Source organism: Martes martes (genome assembly GCF_963455335.1).
Source record: "Martes martes genome assembly, chromosome: 17".
NCBI classification, from domain to species: Eukaryota; Metazoa; Chordata; class Mammalia; order Carnivora; family Mustelidae; genus Martes; species Martes martes.
In genome coordinates, this window is record NC_137905.1 from 53,496,393 (window position 1) to 53,514,445 (window position 18,053).

At 41.5% G+C, this 18,053-nt stretch overlaps 1 protein-coding gene and 1 pseudogene across 2 annotated transcripts; both read left to right on the forward strand.

The window, feature by feature from the left end:
- Window positions 1–946: 946 nt before the first annotated feature.
- On the forward strand, window positions 947–1,885 carry LOC308358408 (vomeronasal type-1 receptor 4-like; the record flags this gene model as incomplete). Its single annotated transcript, XM_080828592.1, has 1 exon — window positions 947–1,885. Exon 1 carries the CDS (start codon window positions 956–958, stop codon window positions 1,883–1,885), a length of 930 nt encoding a protein of 309 aa, XP_080684718.1. The 5' UTR covers window positions 947–955.
- Window positions 1,886–13,566: 11,681 nt separating this feature from the next.
- Window positions 13,567–14,503, forward strand: LOC308358409 (vomeronasal type-1 receptor 4-like; annotated as a pseudogene). The gene has a single exon. The product of its transcript is annotated as a vomeronasal type-1 receptor 4-like (transcript).
- Window positions 14,504–18,053: the final 3,550 nt, after the last annotated feature.

The window sequence follows — 18,053 nt, forward strand, 5'->3', positions numbered from 1 at the left end:
TGTACATTTGTTCCTGGAATGAAAGCAAATGATTCTTTCTGCTCCTTTGCTTTGAGTCATTCTTGCATTCATTTAATCCATCTTGTCCTGGGGCAGGTTCCTGCAGCTTTGTTGTACTGTGATCAGTGCATCTACAGTTTATTACTAACTCTAAGGATTTATTTAAGTTCATATTTGGTTATAGAACAGTCTTCCTAAATAAGTGAGAACTCATTAAGAAAAATTTAAATATGACAGCAATCTCAATTCAGATGACGAGGTGCAAACATAAGACTAAATTGAGATCTGGTTTATTTAAAGAACCAGAGGGGCGCCTGGGTGGCTCAGTGGGTTAAGCCTCTGCCTTCAGCTCAGGTCATGATCTCAGGGTCCTGGGATTGAGCCTTGCATCAGACTATCTGCTCAGCAGGGAGCCTGCTTCCTCATCTCTCTCTGTCTGCCTCTCTGCCTCCTTGTAATCTCTCTCTCTCTCTGTCAAATAAATAAATAAATAAAATAAAGAACCACAGCTGACTAGTATTTTTGTATAGCATGGAATCGGAGCACAAGTTTTGTGACCTGCCCAGCCGGGTTCCAGTCCCCACCCTGGATTGTTGAGTGAATTGAGACACAGCAGTTCACCTCTGTGTAACTGTGTTGTCCTCATCTTTATGAGAAATGCAGTGAGGAATGCCTCCCAAATCTGTGAGAAATAAGTAGCTCCCCCCATGGGTGGCCATTAAACCAGCGATTCACACTTGCAAGTGTTTGGCAGTGGTTGTGTATGTAACTCTTGGAAGGCCCTAAATGACAGAAGAACTTTAGTAAATATTTTAAAGTAGGGAGTGTAGAAATGTGAAGAATATGGGATTTCGATCGACATAATACATGTGGCCCACAGGTGATATTCCCATGCAGGATCCTCTAGCCCAGAAAACAGAGATCAGTCACTGATATTTGACTGAGAACTGACAGGATGGCCACTAGGGATCTGACAATAGGAGTGATCTTCTTAATACAGACTCTGGTTGGAATTTTGGGGAACTTCTCTCTTCTTTATCATTATCTCCTCCTTTATTTGACTGGGTGTAAGCCAAGGCCCACAGATTTGATTATCAAAAACCTGACTGTAGGCAACATTTTGGTCCTGTTCTCTGTTGGAATACACAATACAATGTCATCTTTTGGGTGGTATCACATCCTCAGTGATTCTGGATGCAAATTTTTCCCCTATGTTCGTGGGGTGGGCAGGGGGGTGTCCATTGGCACCACCTGCCTCCTGAGTGTCTTCCAGGCCATCACCATCAGCCCCAGGAAGTCCAGGTGGGCAGCACTTAAAGGAAAATCTCATCCCAAGTGCATTGTCCCTTCAATTTTCTTGTGCTGGGTCTTGCAGCTATTATTAAATGTGCTGTCTCCTTTGTTTATGACTGTCACTTTGAACAACAAAAATATCACAAATAGGAAAAGTTTTGGATACTGTTCAATTACTCGTCATGAGAAAAGCAGAGACTTTCTGTATGTAGCATTGTTGTCATTCCCTGATGTGGTATTTTTGGGGCTCATGCTCTGGGCCAGCAGCTTCATGGTCTTCTACCTGTACAGGCACAAGCAGAGGGTCCAACATATTCGTAGAACCAACATCTCCACTTTGACCCCTGAGTCGACAGCCACCAAAACCATCCTTCTTCTGGTGAGCACCTTTGTCTACTTTAACACCCTCTCCTCTATCTTTCACATTATTTTGGGTCTTTTTGATCATCTCAGCTGGTACCTTTTGAACACCAGTTTGGTGATCACTCTGTGTTTCCCAACCCTCAGCCCCTTTCTGCTCATGAGCCGTGACCCCAGGATATCCATGGTCTGCTTTGCCTGGATAAGGAATATAAAATCCCCTCATGTATGAGAAACATGTAAATTGTAGGAATTTCCTTAATGTTCCTAATGTTGGTGATTCACTCATCCCCTCAGGGTCCCCAATACAATGATGAGAATCTAACAGAACATCTTGATCATCTCCTTCAAAGTTAACAATAAGTCATAATTGTAATTGTAATGTGACATATTATAATTACCTTATAAATACTTGTGTGATTGAAGTTTTGCTAATGGCCAGTGGAGGAGCACAGAAACTATGTAATTATAAACTCCAGGTCCTGAAGTGATCTAGATATTATAGAGAAGTCTTTGAGTGTGTCAGGTAAATTTATTACACTACATTTCCCAGAAGTGAAATTGTCATGGAAGTATAGGAAAAGGACCATGAAAATGGATCAGCATGTGTCAAGTTATCAGTTCAACTGCAGAGAATTGTACTGGAGGGGAAATTCAATCAGTGAGTACAGTTTTGGGGAGCCAGTTATTATTTTGTTGTTTTCCTACTAGAGGGGCAATAGTTGGTCATGTGAAGTATGATGTCATGGGAGCTTGGGAGATGAGCACTGTAAACATTTTCAGGTAGAAATGGACAGATTGAACTGAAATGGGTAGTGGTGAGCATAGAATTACATTTTACCTAACTCTTAAATAACATCAGGTGATTGTAACACTTTTAAATGACATGAATTCCTTAGAATTGGCATCTGTGGAAGGCAGATCTTTCTCTCCTTTGTGGACGTGATTTGGGCTTCTTGGCAAGCAAGAGGTTTGGTGGTGAACACTCATGTTCCTGATGTGATGAGGGTAGTTTATGGTGGAGACTTCCAGTGAATTTGGAGCTGTGAAGGGAGAATCACTTGAAAGGCAGAGACACAAATCCTTTCTGTTTATGTTCGAGCTTGTGGCTCCTCAGTTTTCAATTTTCCTCAATTTTAGGGGAGTTTTTTTTAAAAAAAGTCTTTATTTTTTTAGCTTAGAGAGCGAGAGCATGTGTGTGCAACCGTGGAGAGACAGAGGAGAGGGAGTGGGGGAAGGAGATGCAATCTGAAGCCAGCTTTGTACTGAGCATGGGGCCTGACTTTGGGGCTCCATCCTCCACCACCAGAATACAACTTGAGCTCATACCAAGAGTAAGACCCTCAATGGACTGAACCACCCAGTACACCTAGGAGAGATTTTTATATAGTTTATGTATATATCTACATCTATATATAGATATCTATCTGTATCTACATGTAGAATTTTGTAGTTTATATGCCTATGTGTATGTATATATATTTACATATATATTTATATCTAATCTATATCTATATATGTATCTATATTTTGTATAGTTTATAGATATAGATAAGGTTAATTATAGATTATATGTAGACATTTGTACAACAGAGTGAAACATATTGGAGCTCACATGAAACACTTAAATATTTTCTTCAAATTAGATCACAACACAAGAAGAAGAAAAAGTAGATATTGACCCACTAATACCTACAGTTGTGCATGTAAGGATCTATTGTATGATCTCTGTGCCAATATGCAATATAGATGTAGAGCTAATCATGTTTGTTATCCACCAATGAATATATTGGAGTTTTGTCCTTTGGGGAAAATTTTCAATAGTATCAGCTATTGTAATGACCAAGTCCATGCCTATGTGATCTGATGCGTATATTTCCATGCTAACTGTTTGATTGTTAAAGATCCATGAAATGCACTTTTCATTTTCCTACCTTAACTCTCTTATTTTGCCATATCTCTTGAAATAATACCCAGTGAACAGAGGTAACATATTTGATTTTAAATGGGCTAATTAGTGTGAAGATGGCATTGCCAGGTGACAGTCCAGAGGAAAAGGGCTGTCCTCCACCCCCTGGAAATCCTGTTCTTTCTGAGTGGGTGGTATTATGCTACCCATTCCTACTCTTCATTTTCTTCCTATTTCTGTACAAATCTCTCCTGCTACCATCTCCAACGCCCAGTCTAGTAGTAGATTTGGTTATATCTCTCCTGAGCTTCGGAATTGAAGGAGTGTGACTCTTTTTTGGAACAAGAGGAATCCTCTGCCATTGAAAGATGCCACTTGATATTAGTATGGGATTGACCTTCCTGTCTGCCATGCTGTTGTCCTACTGCCCCCTGCTGCAGACCTTTGTGCTCCGCTGGGAAGTCATCGTGGACAGCATCTTGTGCTTCTGTGGTTCGGACCTGCTGCTGCTTGAGGTGGTCACCCTGGCTGTTTTCTCCAGTATGGACAGGATTTCAAGTACAAAGATTTCAGCCAGGAGCCGTCATGGGCTGAGACCACAGATACTTCTGGCCTTGACCACACCAGTGAGACTTGGTGGGTCAGTTTGTCCTGGGAAAGGTCACAGCTTTTCCTTGGCAGAGTCGTTTGTGTAACGCACTGAGCACGAGGCCACTGGGCGTCCTCTTCTAACGTTAGACCAAGAGTCTAAGAGACTCTTTCGTACTCCATTGTTGGGAGGGGCAAGGCTGTCCCGTCCTGGCCCTTCTCAGAAGTAGTTTCCTGCTGCCTTCCAGTTCTTTTTGATCATTCTGGCCAGGGCATCTTGTGTGGACTGTGTAGGCTCCTTGGGCTTCCAAAAGGTCTGGAACCACATACTCCCCATCTGTGCTGTGGCACCCCTTCACATGAGCGCAGAGAACCTCAGGATGGTTGCTTCCCAGCATGATTCAAAAGCCTCTCATCTCATTCCTCAGACGCTGAATGCCAGGACTTTGTTAGTAGCTCATAGTGTTATTTTCCTAATCTTACCATGAAAGAAACATTTTAAAATAATAAATGTGTATTTTTTGTAAAAAATAAAAATAAAAGGAGTGATTATGCTATTTATATTTAATATAGTAATTCATACATTTACGTATCACTTGGATTTATTTCCTCTCTTTATATAGGTAAACTTCTTTTCAGTGAATTTTATATGTAGTTTTACATTATTATTTCATATAATAATTGACCCCTTGTTTTGAGTTGTGGAGCCTTATTTCTTAGTTTTACCCAGATATTTCAACATATATTTAAATGCTAATCACAGTGTCATTTCATTATGTGCTATGAAACCTCACCTTTGTAATTTAAGCACAATATTAATCCATTTACCATATCCCATCTGTTTGATTGGTGAGATGTATTTTAAAAATTTAAAGGCACATTCAGCAGTCACAAGTGTGTAGCTCAATGGAAGTTTACACAGTGATCACCTTTGTGTAATTGGTACCAACTGCGCAAAATAGAATATTGTCAGACCTACCCCCCCCCCCCCCCAAGAAGCCCCTTGTGGTCCTTACCAGGCACTACTCCTCAGGATCATCACTGCTCTGACCTGAAACAGCATAGGTTACTTTGGCCTGTTCTGCATTTGATGTAAAGGAAGTACTAGAGCTTGGATGCATTTGTATTTTGCTTTTTCCCTTCCTTCTGTTGTCTGTGCATTTATTGCTGCATGCTGTTACTGGTCATCCATTGACGTTGCTGTATATGCTTCCATTGTGTATATATAAAGGAATTTATTTGGTCATTCCACTGCGAATGAGTGTAGGGGTGGTCTTCAGTTTGGGATTATTATAAATTCTGCTGGTATGTAAATTTAGATCTCACTTTGATGGCATACATACAAATTTCTCTTGGCCATTCTAACTGGTGTATATGACAAGAGAAAAAATATATATATAAATATATAAAAGCAAATCAAACAAAAAAAGAACTTTGTCAAAAAGAACCCCAAGTATAAGATTTATATACTACCAGGACAGACACAAATACACAGAAACACTGGCAGAAGAAAAAGATGGGGGAGTGGTTATAAATTCTCAGTGTGGGTGAGGAAGGTTATTTTGATTCTTCCTGGATGTATCTTGATATCTTTGTTAAAGGACTCAACTTTCCTAAGATAAAGGCGCCTGGGTGGCTCAGTGGGTTAAGCCACTGCGTTCGGCTCAGGTCCTGATCTCAGGGTCCTGGGATCAAGTCCCTCATCGGGCTCTCTGCTCGGCAGGGAGCCTGCTTCCCTCCCTCTCTCTCTCTGCCTGCCTCTCTGCCTACTTGTGATCTCTCCCTGTCAAATAAATAAGTAAAAAAATCTTTAAAAAAAGGGGGGGGGATTAAAAATGATCCATGAGAGACTATGGACTCTGAAAAACAACCTGAGTGTTTTGAAGGGGCGGGGGGGGAGGTGGGAGGTTGAGGGAGCCAGGTGGTGGGTATTATGGAGGGCACGCATTGCATGGAGCACTGGGTGTGGTGCAAAAACAATGAGTTCTGTTACACTGAAAAAAAAAATAAAATGAAGAAATACCAAAAAAGAAAACAGATTAACAATGTATATGAGAAGTATATTTTTCCAGTGGAATCTACTATAAAATGCAATCTTGATGAAAAAAAAAATTGGTTTACCTATAGCATTGATTGGGGAAAGGGGATTACCTTGAAGTTTAACTCTATATGAGTATTTAACTCTATATGAGTATTAAAAAATAAAAATAATAAAAGAGAATGAACTAACTAAACTAAAATAAAATTTAAGAAAATTAAAAAATAGAAAAGCAAAAGAAAAACACGGGTATATGTTTCAAAAAGTTCAGGTTAAAAGGTTATTATGGAATTTGATGTACTGGACATCTCACTGTGATGGTAAATAGGCTAAAAAAATTATCTATATAAAAAATAACAAAAAACAAAAAAATGAACCAGAACAGTGGGAACGAATTAAAAATAAAAGTTGTTATCTATGAAGTAATGATGGTTGTTCTCTTGTCGTCTTTTTTTTTTTTAAACTGGTGTAAAGTGATACCTCAATGTGGTTGTTTTTTTTAAAAAATTTTTTTATGTTAGTCACCATGCAGTACATTGTTAGTTTTTGATGTAGTGTTCCATGATTCATTGTTAGAATTTCCCTAATGGCTGATGATGATGAACACTTTTTTCATGTGCCTGTTAGCCATTTGTATGTCTTCTTTGGAGAAGTGTCTGCTCATGTCTTCTGCCCATTTTTTGACGTGGTTATCTGTTTTTGGGTGTTGAGTTTCAGGAGTTCTTTTTTTTTTTTAAATGATTTTATTTATTTATTTGAGAGAGAGAGTGAGAGAGAAAGCATGAGGGGGAGAGGATCAGAGGGAGAAGCAGAATCCATGTGGAGCTAGGAGCCCCACATGGGACTCAATCTGAGGACTCCGGGATCATGACCTGAGCCAAAGGCGGTGGGTTGCTCAACCAAGTGAGCCACCCAGACGCCTGAGTTTGGGAAGTTCTTTATAGATCTTGCATATCAGCCCTTTATCTGTAGTGTCCTTTGCAAATATCTTCTCCCATTCTGTGGGTTGCCTCTTTGTTTTGTTGTCTGTTTCCTTTGCTGTGCAGAAATGTTTTATCTTGTTGAAGTCCCAGTAGTTCATTTGTGCTTTTCTTTCCCTTGCCTTTAGAGACATGTCTTGAAAGAAGTTGCTGTGGCCGATGTCGATGAGGTTATTGTCTATGTTCTCCTCTAAGATTATGATGGGTTCCTGTCTCACATTGAAGTCTTTCATCCATTTAGAGTTGATCTTTCCAAATGGTGTAAGAGAATAGTCCAGGTTCATCTTCTCTATATAGCTGTCCAATTTTCCCAGCACCATTTATGGAGGAGACTCCTTTTTCCAATGGATCTTTTATTCCTGCTTGGTCAAACATTATTAGACCATTGAGTTGAGGGTCTATATCTGGGCTCTCTGGTCTGTTCCATTGGCCTATGTGTCTGTTTTTGTGCTATAACCATGCTGTCGTGGTGATCCAAGCTCTGTAGTATAGCTTAAAGTCAGCCAACATGATGCCCCCAGCCTTGTAAGATTTTTTCTAAAAGTTAACAGAGAGAGGGTGACAAATCTTGAGAGAGTCTGGACTCCAGGAAACAAACTGAGGGTTCCAGAAAGGAAGGAGGTGGGGCGTTGAGGTAACCAGGTGTCAGATATTAAGGAGGGCACGTGTTGTGATGAGCACAGGGAGTTACACACAACTGATGAATTGTTGAACACTACAACAAACACTAATGATGTACGTTATGTTGGCTAACAGAATAAGAAAATCAATCAATCAATCAATCATAATAAACAAATGAGGAAAAAAAGTGAAATGTGCACCCTGAGATCGAGTCACACCCTCTACCACCAGAGCCAGGCAGGTGCCCCATGGTCATTCTCCTTCCAAGGACAATAAAACTATCCCACATATGTAAGAAACACTTGTGTTATGCCTTCATTTCACTATCTGTCCATACAGAGCTTTCCTGCAGTGACACAATGACGTCATTTTTGTCTGTTCTCAGAAATCTTGGATCCAGTCATGTCAGGGATTTATTTTGTTGGCTTCATTCTTTAGTCTGTAATCAAGATCAGTTACCACTCTTGCTTTGTCTTTGTCCTCAGTGATAGCGACAGTATTGAGGAATGCTGTCTTTGTTTTGCAGAATGTCCGTCATTGTCAGTGTCTTAGATTGTGTCTGTCATCCTGAGTTCAGGCACCACCTTGGAGCACAACTTCTAGACACAGAGGATGGTGGGACCTCCTGAGTGCCTGAGCTCAGAGGCTAAGGTGATGAGGAAATGTCGGTGTCCTAGATGTGTGGTTGAGCTTCTTCCTGGGAGAAGCAGGAGCCATGGTTTGATTGTCAGGGTGAGCTGGGGAGAGAGGGTGTATCCACAGATGTTCAGGCTCCTGGAGGAGCGCAGTCAGCTCTCAGACACAGGATAACCAGAAGCCTATTATTGGAGGGGAACACCCCCACAGAAGCTCTTTCAGGAAGATACCCAGATGATTGCCAAGTTCCTTTCAATTTGAGAAGTAGTGTGGAGCTAAATGGTCCTCGGTACTGGGTTCCCAGTTAGGATCACTTGGGGAGTTTCACAAACACCATCACTTGTGCTCTACTCACCCCCATTTTCATTCTGTCAGTCTTTGAGTCTCTAGGACACATTTGTAAGAGCAGAGCTGAAGCTCTGGCCCATGGGGACCCAATAGGGTGTGCTCTGCATGGGGTGTGTGTGTGTGTGCTTTTAAGATTTTATTTATTTACTTGAGAGAGTGTGAAAGAGAGATCCCAAGTAGACAGAGAAGCAGGTAGAGAGAGGGGGAAACAGGCTCCATGCTGAGCTGAGAGCCCGATGCAGGACTGGATCCCAGGACCCTGAGATCACAACGTGAGCTGAAGGCAGAGGCTTAACCCACTGAGCCACCAAGGCACCCTCTGCATCGGTTTTCTAGAAGGATTTGGTATAGGCCCATCCCTAGTGATGTTGCAGAATTTGAGATGTTTCTAGGAGGGCAATGTCCTTGCCGACAGGTGAGGAAAAACTCATGTTATGAGCTTCAGATCAGAGCTGTGTGTCTTTGAATCCCTCCTGTGGTAAAGGACATGCAATGGCAGGTTTTTCTGCATTTCAGGGACCTTCTCCGTGTGGGGAGGCAGGTGATAAGGGAAGATGTATCAGTTTGTTGGTGTTGTCGTAAGAGGGACCATGAGCTTGGGTGTAAAGCAAAGGAAATTTATTGTCTGGCAGTTCTGGAGGCAAACATTCCAAGGTCAAGGTGTCCTCAGGGCCATGTTCCCTCTGAAGGTCATGGTGGAGCATCTGTCAAAGGCTCTATCCCAGCACTCTGTTCGTTGCTTGTGGCCAAACAAATTTGTGTTCCCCCAGATTTCCTCTTTCTGTAAGGATACCAGTCATGATGGACTAGCCGCCACCCAACTCCACCTGACCTCATCTTACCAGATTCTATCTTGAATGACCCTATTTTCGATGAAGGCCATATTTTGAGGTACTGGAAGTTACGACTTCAGCGTATTAATTTTGATGAGACTCAGTGCAACCCATAATACAAGGGGTACATTAGTGCTTTCGAAAAGGGTATCTTTTTACTTATTTATTTATTTTTCCAGAAAACAAAATTTGAGGGAACATTTCCCCGCTTCTTTTATTTAAAAAAAAATTTTTTTATTGTGTTATCTTAGTCACCATAGAATATAGCATTAGTGGGGCCCATGGGTGGCTCAGTGTATTAAGCCTCTGCTTTCAGCCCAGGTTATGATCACAGGGTCCTGAGACTGAGCCCCGCATCAGGCTCTCTGCTGAGCGGGGAGCCGGTTCCCCACCCTCCCCCCCCCCCCCGCCTACCTGTGATCTCTCTCTGTCTAATAAAAATAAATAAATAATAAATAAATATAATAAAAGATTAAAAAAATACAACATTAGTGTTTTCTGCAGTGTTCCCAGATTCATTATGTATGTAAAAGACAGCTTTAAAGTGTGTTTTTTTCCAGATAATGAGAAAGAGGCCCGGAAAATTGGGGAGCAAAGGGAAAAGGTGAGCTGCATTGGGCTCTCTGCTCCGTAGGGAGACTGCTTCCTCCTCTCTCTCTCTGCCTGCCTCTCTGCCTATCGTGACCTCTGTCTATCAAATAAATAAATAATATCTTTCAAAGAAGAAATAACACCTATTCTCCTGAGCTGCTTCAAAAAATTGAAGCAGAAGGAAAACTTCCAGACTCTTTTTATGAAGCCAGCATTACCCTGATCCCCAAACCAGGCAAAGACCCTATCAAAAAGGAGAATTACAGACCAATATCACTGATGAATATGGATGCTAAGATTCTCAACAAGATCCTAGCAAACAGGATCCAACAGCACATTAAAAAGATTATCCACCATGACCAGGTGGGATTCATCCCTGGGTTACAAGGATGGTTCAACATTTGCAAATCAATCAATGTGATAGAACAAATCAAGAAGAGAAGAGAGAAGAACCACATGGTCCTTTCAATTGACGCAGAAAAAGCATTTGACAAAATCCAGCATCCGTTCCTGATTAAAGCGCTTCAAAGTATAGGGATAGAGGGAACATTCCTGAACTTCATCAAATCTATCTATGAAAGACCCACAGCAAATATCATCCTCAGTGGGAAAAAGCTTGCAGCCTTCCCATTGAGATCAAGAACATGACAAGGATGCCCACTCTCACCACTCTTGTTCAACATAGTATTAGAAGTCCTAGCAACAGCAATCAGACAACAAAGAGAAATAAAAGGTATCCAAATTGGCAATGAAGAAGTCAAACTCTCTCTCTTCGCAGATGACATGGTTCTTTATATGGAAAACCCAAAAGACTCCACCCGCAAACTTCTAGAACTCAAACAGCAATTCAGTAACGTGGCAGGATACAAAGTCAATGTCCAGAAATCAGTGGCTTTCTTATACACTAACAATGAAAATACAGAAAGGGAAATTAGAGAATCGATTCCATTTACTATAGCACCAAGAACCATAAGATACCTCAGAATAAACCTAACCAAAGAGGTTAAGGATCTGTACTCGAGGAACTACAGAACACTCATGAAAGAAATCGAGGAAGACACAAAAAGATGGAAGACCATTCCATGCTCTTGGATGGGAAGAATAAACATCGTTAAAATGTCTATACTGCCTAGAGCAATCTATACTTTTAATGCCATTCCGATCAAAATTTCACCGGTATTTTTCAAAGAGCTGGAGCAAATAATCCTAAAATTTGTATGGAATCAGAAGAGACCCCGAATTGCTAAGGAAATGTTGAAAAACAAAAACAAAACTGGCAGCATCACGTTACCTGATTTCAAGCTTTACTAAAATATCTTAAAAAAAAAAAAAAAAGACTTGCTAGCTAGAAACTTGTAGTTGTTCTTCACAATTGGCACCTGGGAGAAAGGTTTTCAAAAATATTCTCAGCTCCCAAGCCTGTCAGTGCCAATGCTTCTTCAGGTGAAATGATAATTGCAGTTGTGAAGGGAGGGGAGCTCCCAGAGTCATAAACACACATCTCAGTGCCCAGCAGCCCTCTTGCACCTGTACTTCCTGCTCTGACCATCACCCTGAGCTCTCCAGTTGGGCAGCAGGAAGGATTTGGTGGGTTCTCTGCATCTTTCTATCTGAGAGGTACAGTCTGGAAGGCAAGGGGTTGTCTCAGGAGTCCAGGTGAGGGAGCATAGTGGAGAAAGGGGGATTTCTGTGTATGAATGTGGTCCAGTGCCGAAGGCAGGCATGGAGGTGCAATCGATCCCAAGGCAGGAGCTGAGTCAGTAAAGAGAGATGTAGATGCTAGACCAGCACCCTCCCCTCATGGCTCCTGAGGCAATAGAGTAGAATCCTCCCTGACAGTGACTGTTGTGTTTTCAACAGAGGGGTCATCAAAACTGACTTTTTAAAGTGTTAATTTTAATTCCAATTACTTACCACCAGAGTTACATTTTTTTTTACATTTACAATATAGTAGTTCAACATTTTCTCCAAAGATCTCTGATTTTTAATGTGCCTAAGGACTGTCGTCCTGGAGTGAGTCTGCTGTCGAGTCTGTGTTACTGGAGCGATAGCATAATTTGCAGATCTTGACATGTGCAGCATAGCACCTCCATGTTTGTCATAAATGTTGGATGTATGTATAGAAATCATGTGATCATGTGCAGACACCGTGTGTCAGATCACAGTTGCTGGAGTGGACATGTTTTCTATAGCTCTGGGTCTATGAAGTGCTTCATGGTTTAAATACTTGTGTATCAATTGGTTATGGAGGGACTTTTCCCATTAAAGTAGGGAAGCATCATTTAAGAAAAATAGACTTAATGCATTTCAGACATGATTTCTAGGCTCTAATGTATCTTGTTTTGTATATGCTGCTATCAAATATTAGAATACAAATCCAATAACTATGTCACTTATACAAGATACAAGGTTTCTATTGTACATTGCATTTTGCATGTCTGGTATTTCACTATCTTGCACAGATCTTGCTTTACAGCTACTAATTTTGTTTTATCAGGTATTCATAAATACATACATATATGACTGAATGTAGTCATTATTTTGATTCTACTTTGCACAACATAATCTGGCAGTGGTGCTTCTTATGTAGAGTCTCTGCCTTGTGCATTTGTTCCTGGAATGAAAGCAAATGATTCTTTCTGTTGCTGTGCTAATTTTGAGTCATTCTTGCATTCATTTAGTCCAGCTTGTCCTGGGGCAGGGTCCTGTATCTTTGTAGTACTGTAGTCGGTGCATCTGTAGTTTATTACTAACTCTAAAGCTTTATTTACGTTCATATTGGGTTATAGAACAGTCTTCATAAATAAGTGAAAACTCATCATTAAGAAGAGTTCAAATATGGTAGCAATCTCAATTCAGATGACAAACATAAGACTAAGGTGCAAATATAAGACTAAATTGAGATCTGGTTTATTTCAGGAACCACAGCTGACTATTATTTTTGTATAGTATGGATTCAGAGTACTAGCCTTGTGACCAGCCCAGCCAGGTTCCAGTCCCCACCCTGGATTGATGAGTGAATTGAGACAAAGCAGTTCACCTCTGTATAACTGTGTTGTCCTCGTCTTATGAGGAATGCAGTGAGGAATGCCTCCTGAATCTGTGAGAATTAAGAAGCTCCCCCCATGGGTGGCCATTAAACCAGCGATTCACACTTGCAAGTGTTTGGCAATGGTTGTGTATGTAACTCTTGGAACGCCCTAAATGACCGAAGAACGTTAGTATTTCAAAGTAGGGAGTGTAGAAATGTGAAGAATATCAGATTTCAATCGACACAGTTCATGTGGCCCACAGGTGATATTCCCATGCAGGATCCTCTAGCCCAGAAAATAGAGATCAGTCACTGATATTTGACTGAGAACTGACAGGATGGCCACTAGGGATCTGACAATAGGCGTGATCGTCTTAATACAGACTCTGGTTGGAATTCTGGGGAACTTCTCTCTTCTTTACCATTATCTCCTCCTTGATTTGACTGGGTGTAAGCGAAGGCCCACAGATTTGATTGTCAAAAACCTGACTGTAGGCAACATTTTGGTCCTGTTCTCTGTTGGAATACACAATACAATGTCATCTTTTGGGTGGTATCACATCCTCAGTGATTTTGGGATGCAAAATTTTCCCCTATGTTCGTGGGGTGGGCAGGGGGGTGTCCATTGGCACCACTTGCCCCCTGAGTGTCTTCCAAGCTATCACCATCTGCCCCAGTAACTCCAGATGGGCAGCACTTAAAGGGAAATCTCCCAAGTGCATTGTCCCTTCAGTTGTCCTGTGATGGGTCTTGCAGATATTGGTAAATATCCTGTCTCCTTTGCTTATGACTGTCACTTTGAACAACAAAAATATCACAAATAGAAAAAGTTTCGGGTGCTGTTCCAGTATTCGTTTAGAGAAAAGCAGGGAGTTACTGAATGTAGCATTGTTGTCATTCCCTGATGTGGTATTTTTGGGGCTCATGCTCTGGGCCAGCAGCTTCATGGTCTTCCACCTGTACAGGCACAAGCAGAGGGTCCAACATATTCTTGGGACCAACATCTCATCATCGCCTGAGTCTACAGCCACCAAAACTGTCCTTCTACTTGTGAGCACCTTTGTCTACTTTAACACCCTCTCCTCTGTCCTTCGTAGTCTTTTGGGTATTTTTGATCATCTCAGCTGGTACCTTTTGAACACCAGTTTGGTGATTTCTCTGTGTTTCCCAACCCTCAGCCCCTTTCTTCTCATGAGCCGCGACCCCAGGATATCCATGGTCTGCTTTGCCTGGATAAGGAATATAAAATCCCCTCATGTTATGGGAAACATGTAAATTGCAGGAATTTCCTTAATGTTCCTAATGTTGGTAATTCACTCATCCCCTCAGGGTCCCGAGTACAATGATGAGAAACTAACAGAACATCTTGGTCATCTCCTCCAAGGTTAACAATATGTCATAATTGTAATTGTAATGTGATACTATATAATTTTCTTATAAATACTCATGTGTTTGAAGTTTTGCTATTGGTCAGTGGAGCAGCATAGAAAGTATGCAATTATAAACACCAACTCCTGAAACAATCTGAATACTGTTGAGAAGTCTTTGTGTGTGTCAGGTAAATTTGTCACCTAAATTTCCTAGAAGTGAAGTAGGCATTGAGGTGTAGGGAAAGGAGCATGAAAATGGATCATCTCGTGTCAGGTCATGGTGAACCTGAAGAGAAATGTAGCAGAGGGAAATTCAGTCAGTGGGTACAGGTTTAGGGGTCAGTGGTCATTTTGTAGTTTTCCTACTAGGGGGGCAATAGTTAGTCATGTGAAGTATGATGTCATGGGAGCTTGGGAGATGAGCACTGTAAATATTTTCAGGTGGAAATGGACAGACTGAACTGGAATGGGTCGTGGAGAGCATAGAATTACATAGTTCTTAACATAGTTAAGATAAGCATAGTTCTTAACATCAGGTGATTGTAACACTTTTAAGTGACATGAATTCCATAGAATTGGCATCTGTGGAAGGCAGATCTTTCTCTCCTTTGTGAAGGGGATTTGGGCCTGTTGGCAAGAAAGGGGTTTGGTGGTGAACACTCATGTCCCTGAAGTGATGAGAGTAGTTTATGGTGGAGACTTTCACTGACTTTGGAGGGCTGAAGGGAGAGCCGTTTGAAAGGTAGAGACATAAATCCTTTCTGTTTATGTGGAGGTTGTGGGTCCTTGATTTTCAATTTTCCTAAATATTAGGAGAGAGGTTCTTTTTAAAAAAGATTTCATTTATTTACTTACGGGAGAGAGTGAGAGAGGGTTAGCCCCATGGAGAGGCAGAGGGGAGGGAGAGGGGGAGCAAGAAGGAATCTGAGGGCGACTCTTCACTACACATGGACCTGACTGCAGGTTTCATCGCACAACTGCCAGATCATTGAGCTGAAGCCGAGTCAAACACTCAGTGGACTATTCCACACAGATGTCCCCCCACCCGGAGCGACTTTTATGTAGTTGATATCTACGTGTGTATCTATCTATACCTAGATATGGTTATGTATTTTTTTTTAAGATTTTATTTATCCATTTGACAGACAGAGATCACCAGCAGGCAGAGAAGCATGCAGAGAGAGAGCGGGAAGCAGGCCCCCACTGAACAGAGAGCCCAATGTGGGCTCGATCCAGTCGAAGGCAGAGGCAGAGGCTGCAACCGACTGAGCCACTCAGGCGCCCCTAGATATGTATGTTCTTTAGATTGTGTATACAACTTTGTTCCAAAAAATGGAACCCGTATTTGTAGCTCACAAGGAACACTTAAACGGTTTCCAGAAATCTGATCACAACACAAGAAGAAGAAAAAATAGATATTGACACACTCATACCTACAGTTGTGCATGTACGGATCTATTTGTATGATCTCTGTGCCAATATACAATATAGATGTAGAGTTAATCATGTTTGCTATCCACCAATCAATGTACTGGAGCTTTGTTCTTTAGGGAAAATTTTCAATAGTATCAGTTATAATAATGCCCAAATCAAGGCCTATGTGATCTGATGTGTATATTGCCCTGTTGATTGTTTGATTGTCAAAGATCCATGAAATGCACTTTTCATTTCCCTACTTTAACTCTCTTGTTTTGCCATATCTCTTGAAATAACATCCTGTGAACAGAAGAAAAGTGTATGTTTTATTTTAAATGGAGTAATTAGAGTGAAGATGGATCAGCCTGGTGGTAGTCCAGAGGAAAAGGGCTGTCCTCCACCCACTGGAAAACCTGTTCCTTCTGAGTGAGTGGTATTATGCTACCTATTCCTCTGGAACTCTTCATATTTATGTACAAAGCTCTCCTGCTACCATCTCCTGCAGCTGATGTAGCAATGGATATGGTGATACCTCTCCTGAACCTTGGAATTGAAGGAGTGTGATCTTTCTTGGTACAAAGAGAAATCTGTGCCATTGAAAGATGCCACTTGGTATTAGCTTGGACTTGACGTTCTCATCTGCCATTCTGTCCTCTTACTGCCTGCTGCTGCAGACTTCCGTGCTCTTGTCAGGATGTCATCGTGAACAGCACTTTCTATTGTCCTGTGGTTCAGAGCCGCTGCTCGAGGTGCTCAGCCTGGCTGTTTTCTCCAGTATGGAGAGGATTTCAAGCCCAAAGATTTCAGCCATCAGGCATCATGGGCAGAGACCACAGATACTTCTGGTCTTTGGCCACAACAGTGAGACTTGGTGGGACAGTTTGTCCTGTGAATGGTCACAGGTTTTTGTCAGCACGGACTTTTGGGTAACACACTGGGCCCAAGGCCAGTGGACATCCACTATTTTTTTTTTAGATTGTATTTTTTAATTTTTGAGAGACACAGAGAGAGAGAGAGAGAGAGAGAGAGAGACAGAGAGTGCATGCAGGAGCAGGTGAGGGGTGTGAGGGAGAAGGAGACTTTCACTGAGCAGGGAGCACTCAGTCCCAGGACCTGGGGATCATGAACAGAGCAGAAGGCAGATGCTTAACTGATTGAGCCCCCAAGCACCTGGCGTCCACTTCCAAAGCAAGAGTTCTTCTATAGGAAGAGACTGTTCTACCCTGCAGACTAGGAGGGGCAAGGCTGTCCCCTCCGGGCCCTTCTCAGAAGCAGTTTCCTGCTACCCTCCAGTTCTCTTTGATACTCCTGGCCAGAGCATCTTGTGTGGACCAAGTAGTAAGTAGTGTGGGCTTCAAAAATGACCAGAGTCTCATACTTCCCATATGTGCTGTGCCACTCTTTACAGTAGCAGAGAGAGCCTTGGGATGATCTGCTCCCAGGGTGACACAAATCCCCTCACCTCCTTCCTCAGTGACTGAGCTCCAGGACTTCTCAGGAGCTCAGTGTCATTTTCCTGCCCTTATTTTGAAAGAAACATCTAAAAATAATAAATTTGCATTTTTTGGTCAAAAAACAATAAAGGTAGTAATTAGTCCATTTATATTTAATACAATAATTCATATATTTGCATATGAGAGGGTTTATTTGCCCAGTTTATATATGCAAACACTTGTTAATTTTTAAATATAATTTTCATGTTTTAATTCCATGTACTAATTGACCCCTTTTCTGAGTTGTATCCTTATTTCTTAGTTCTATTTATTATTTTTATTAAAAACTTTTTTATTATGCTACTCACCACAAGGTACCTCATTAGTTTTTGATGTTGTGTTCCACAATTCTTTGTCTGCATATAACACCCGCTGTTCCCTGCAGTATGTTCCCCCTTAATCCCATTAATGGGCTATCCCATACTTTCACCCCCTCCCAAACCCTGTTTGTTTTTCAGCATCCATAGTCTCTCATGGTTTGTCTCCCCCTCCATTTTCCTCCACCTTCATTTTCCCATCTTTCTCCTAATGTCCTCTATGCTATTC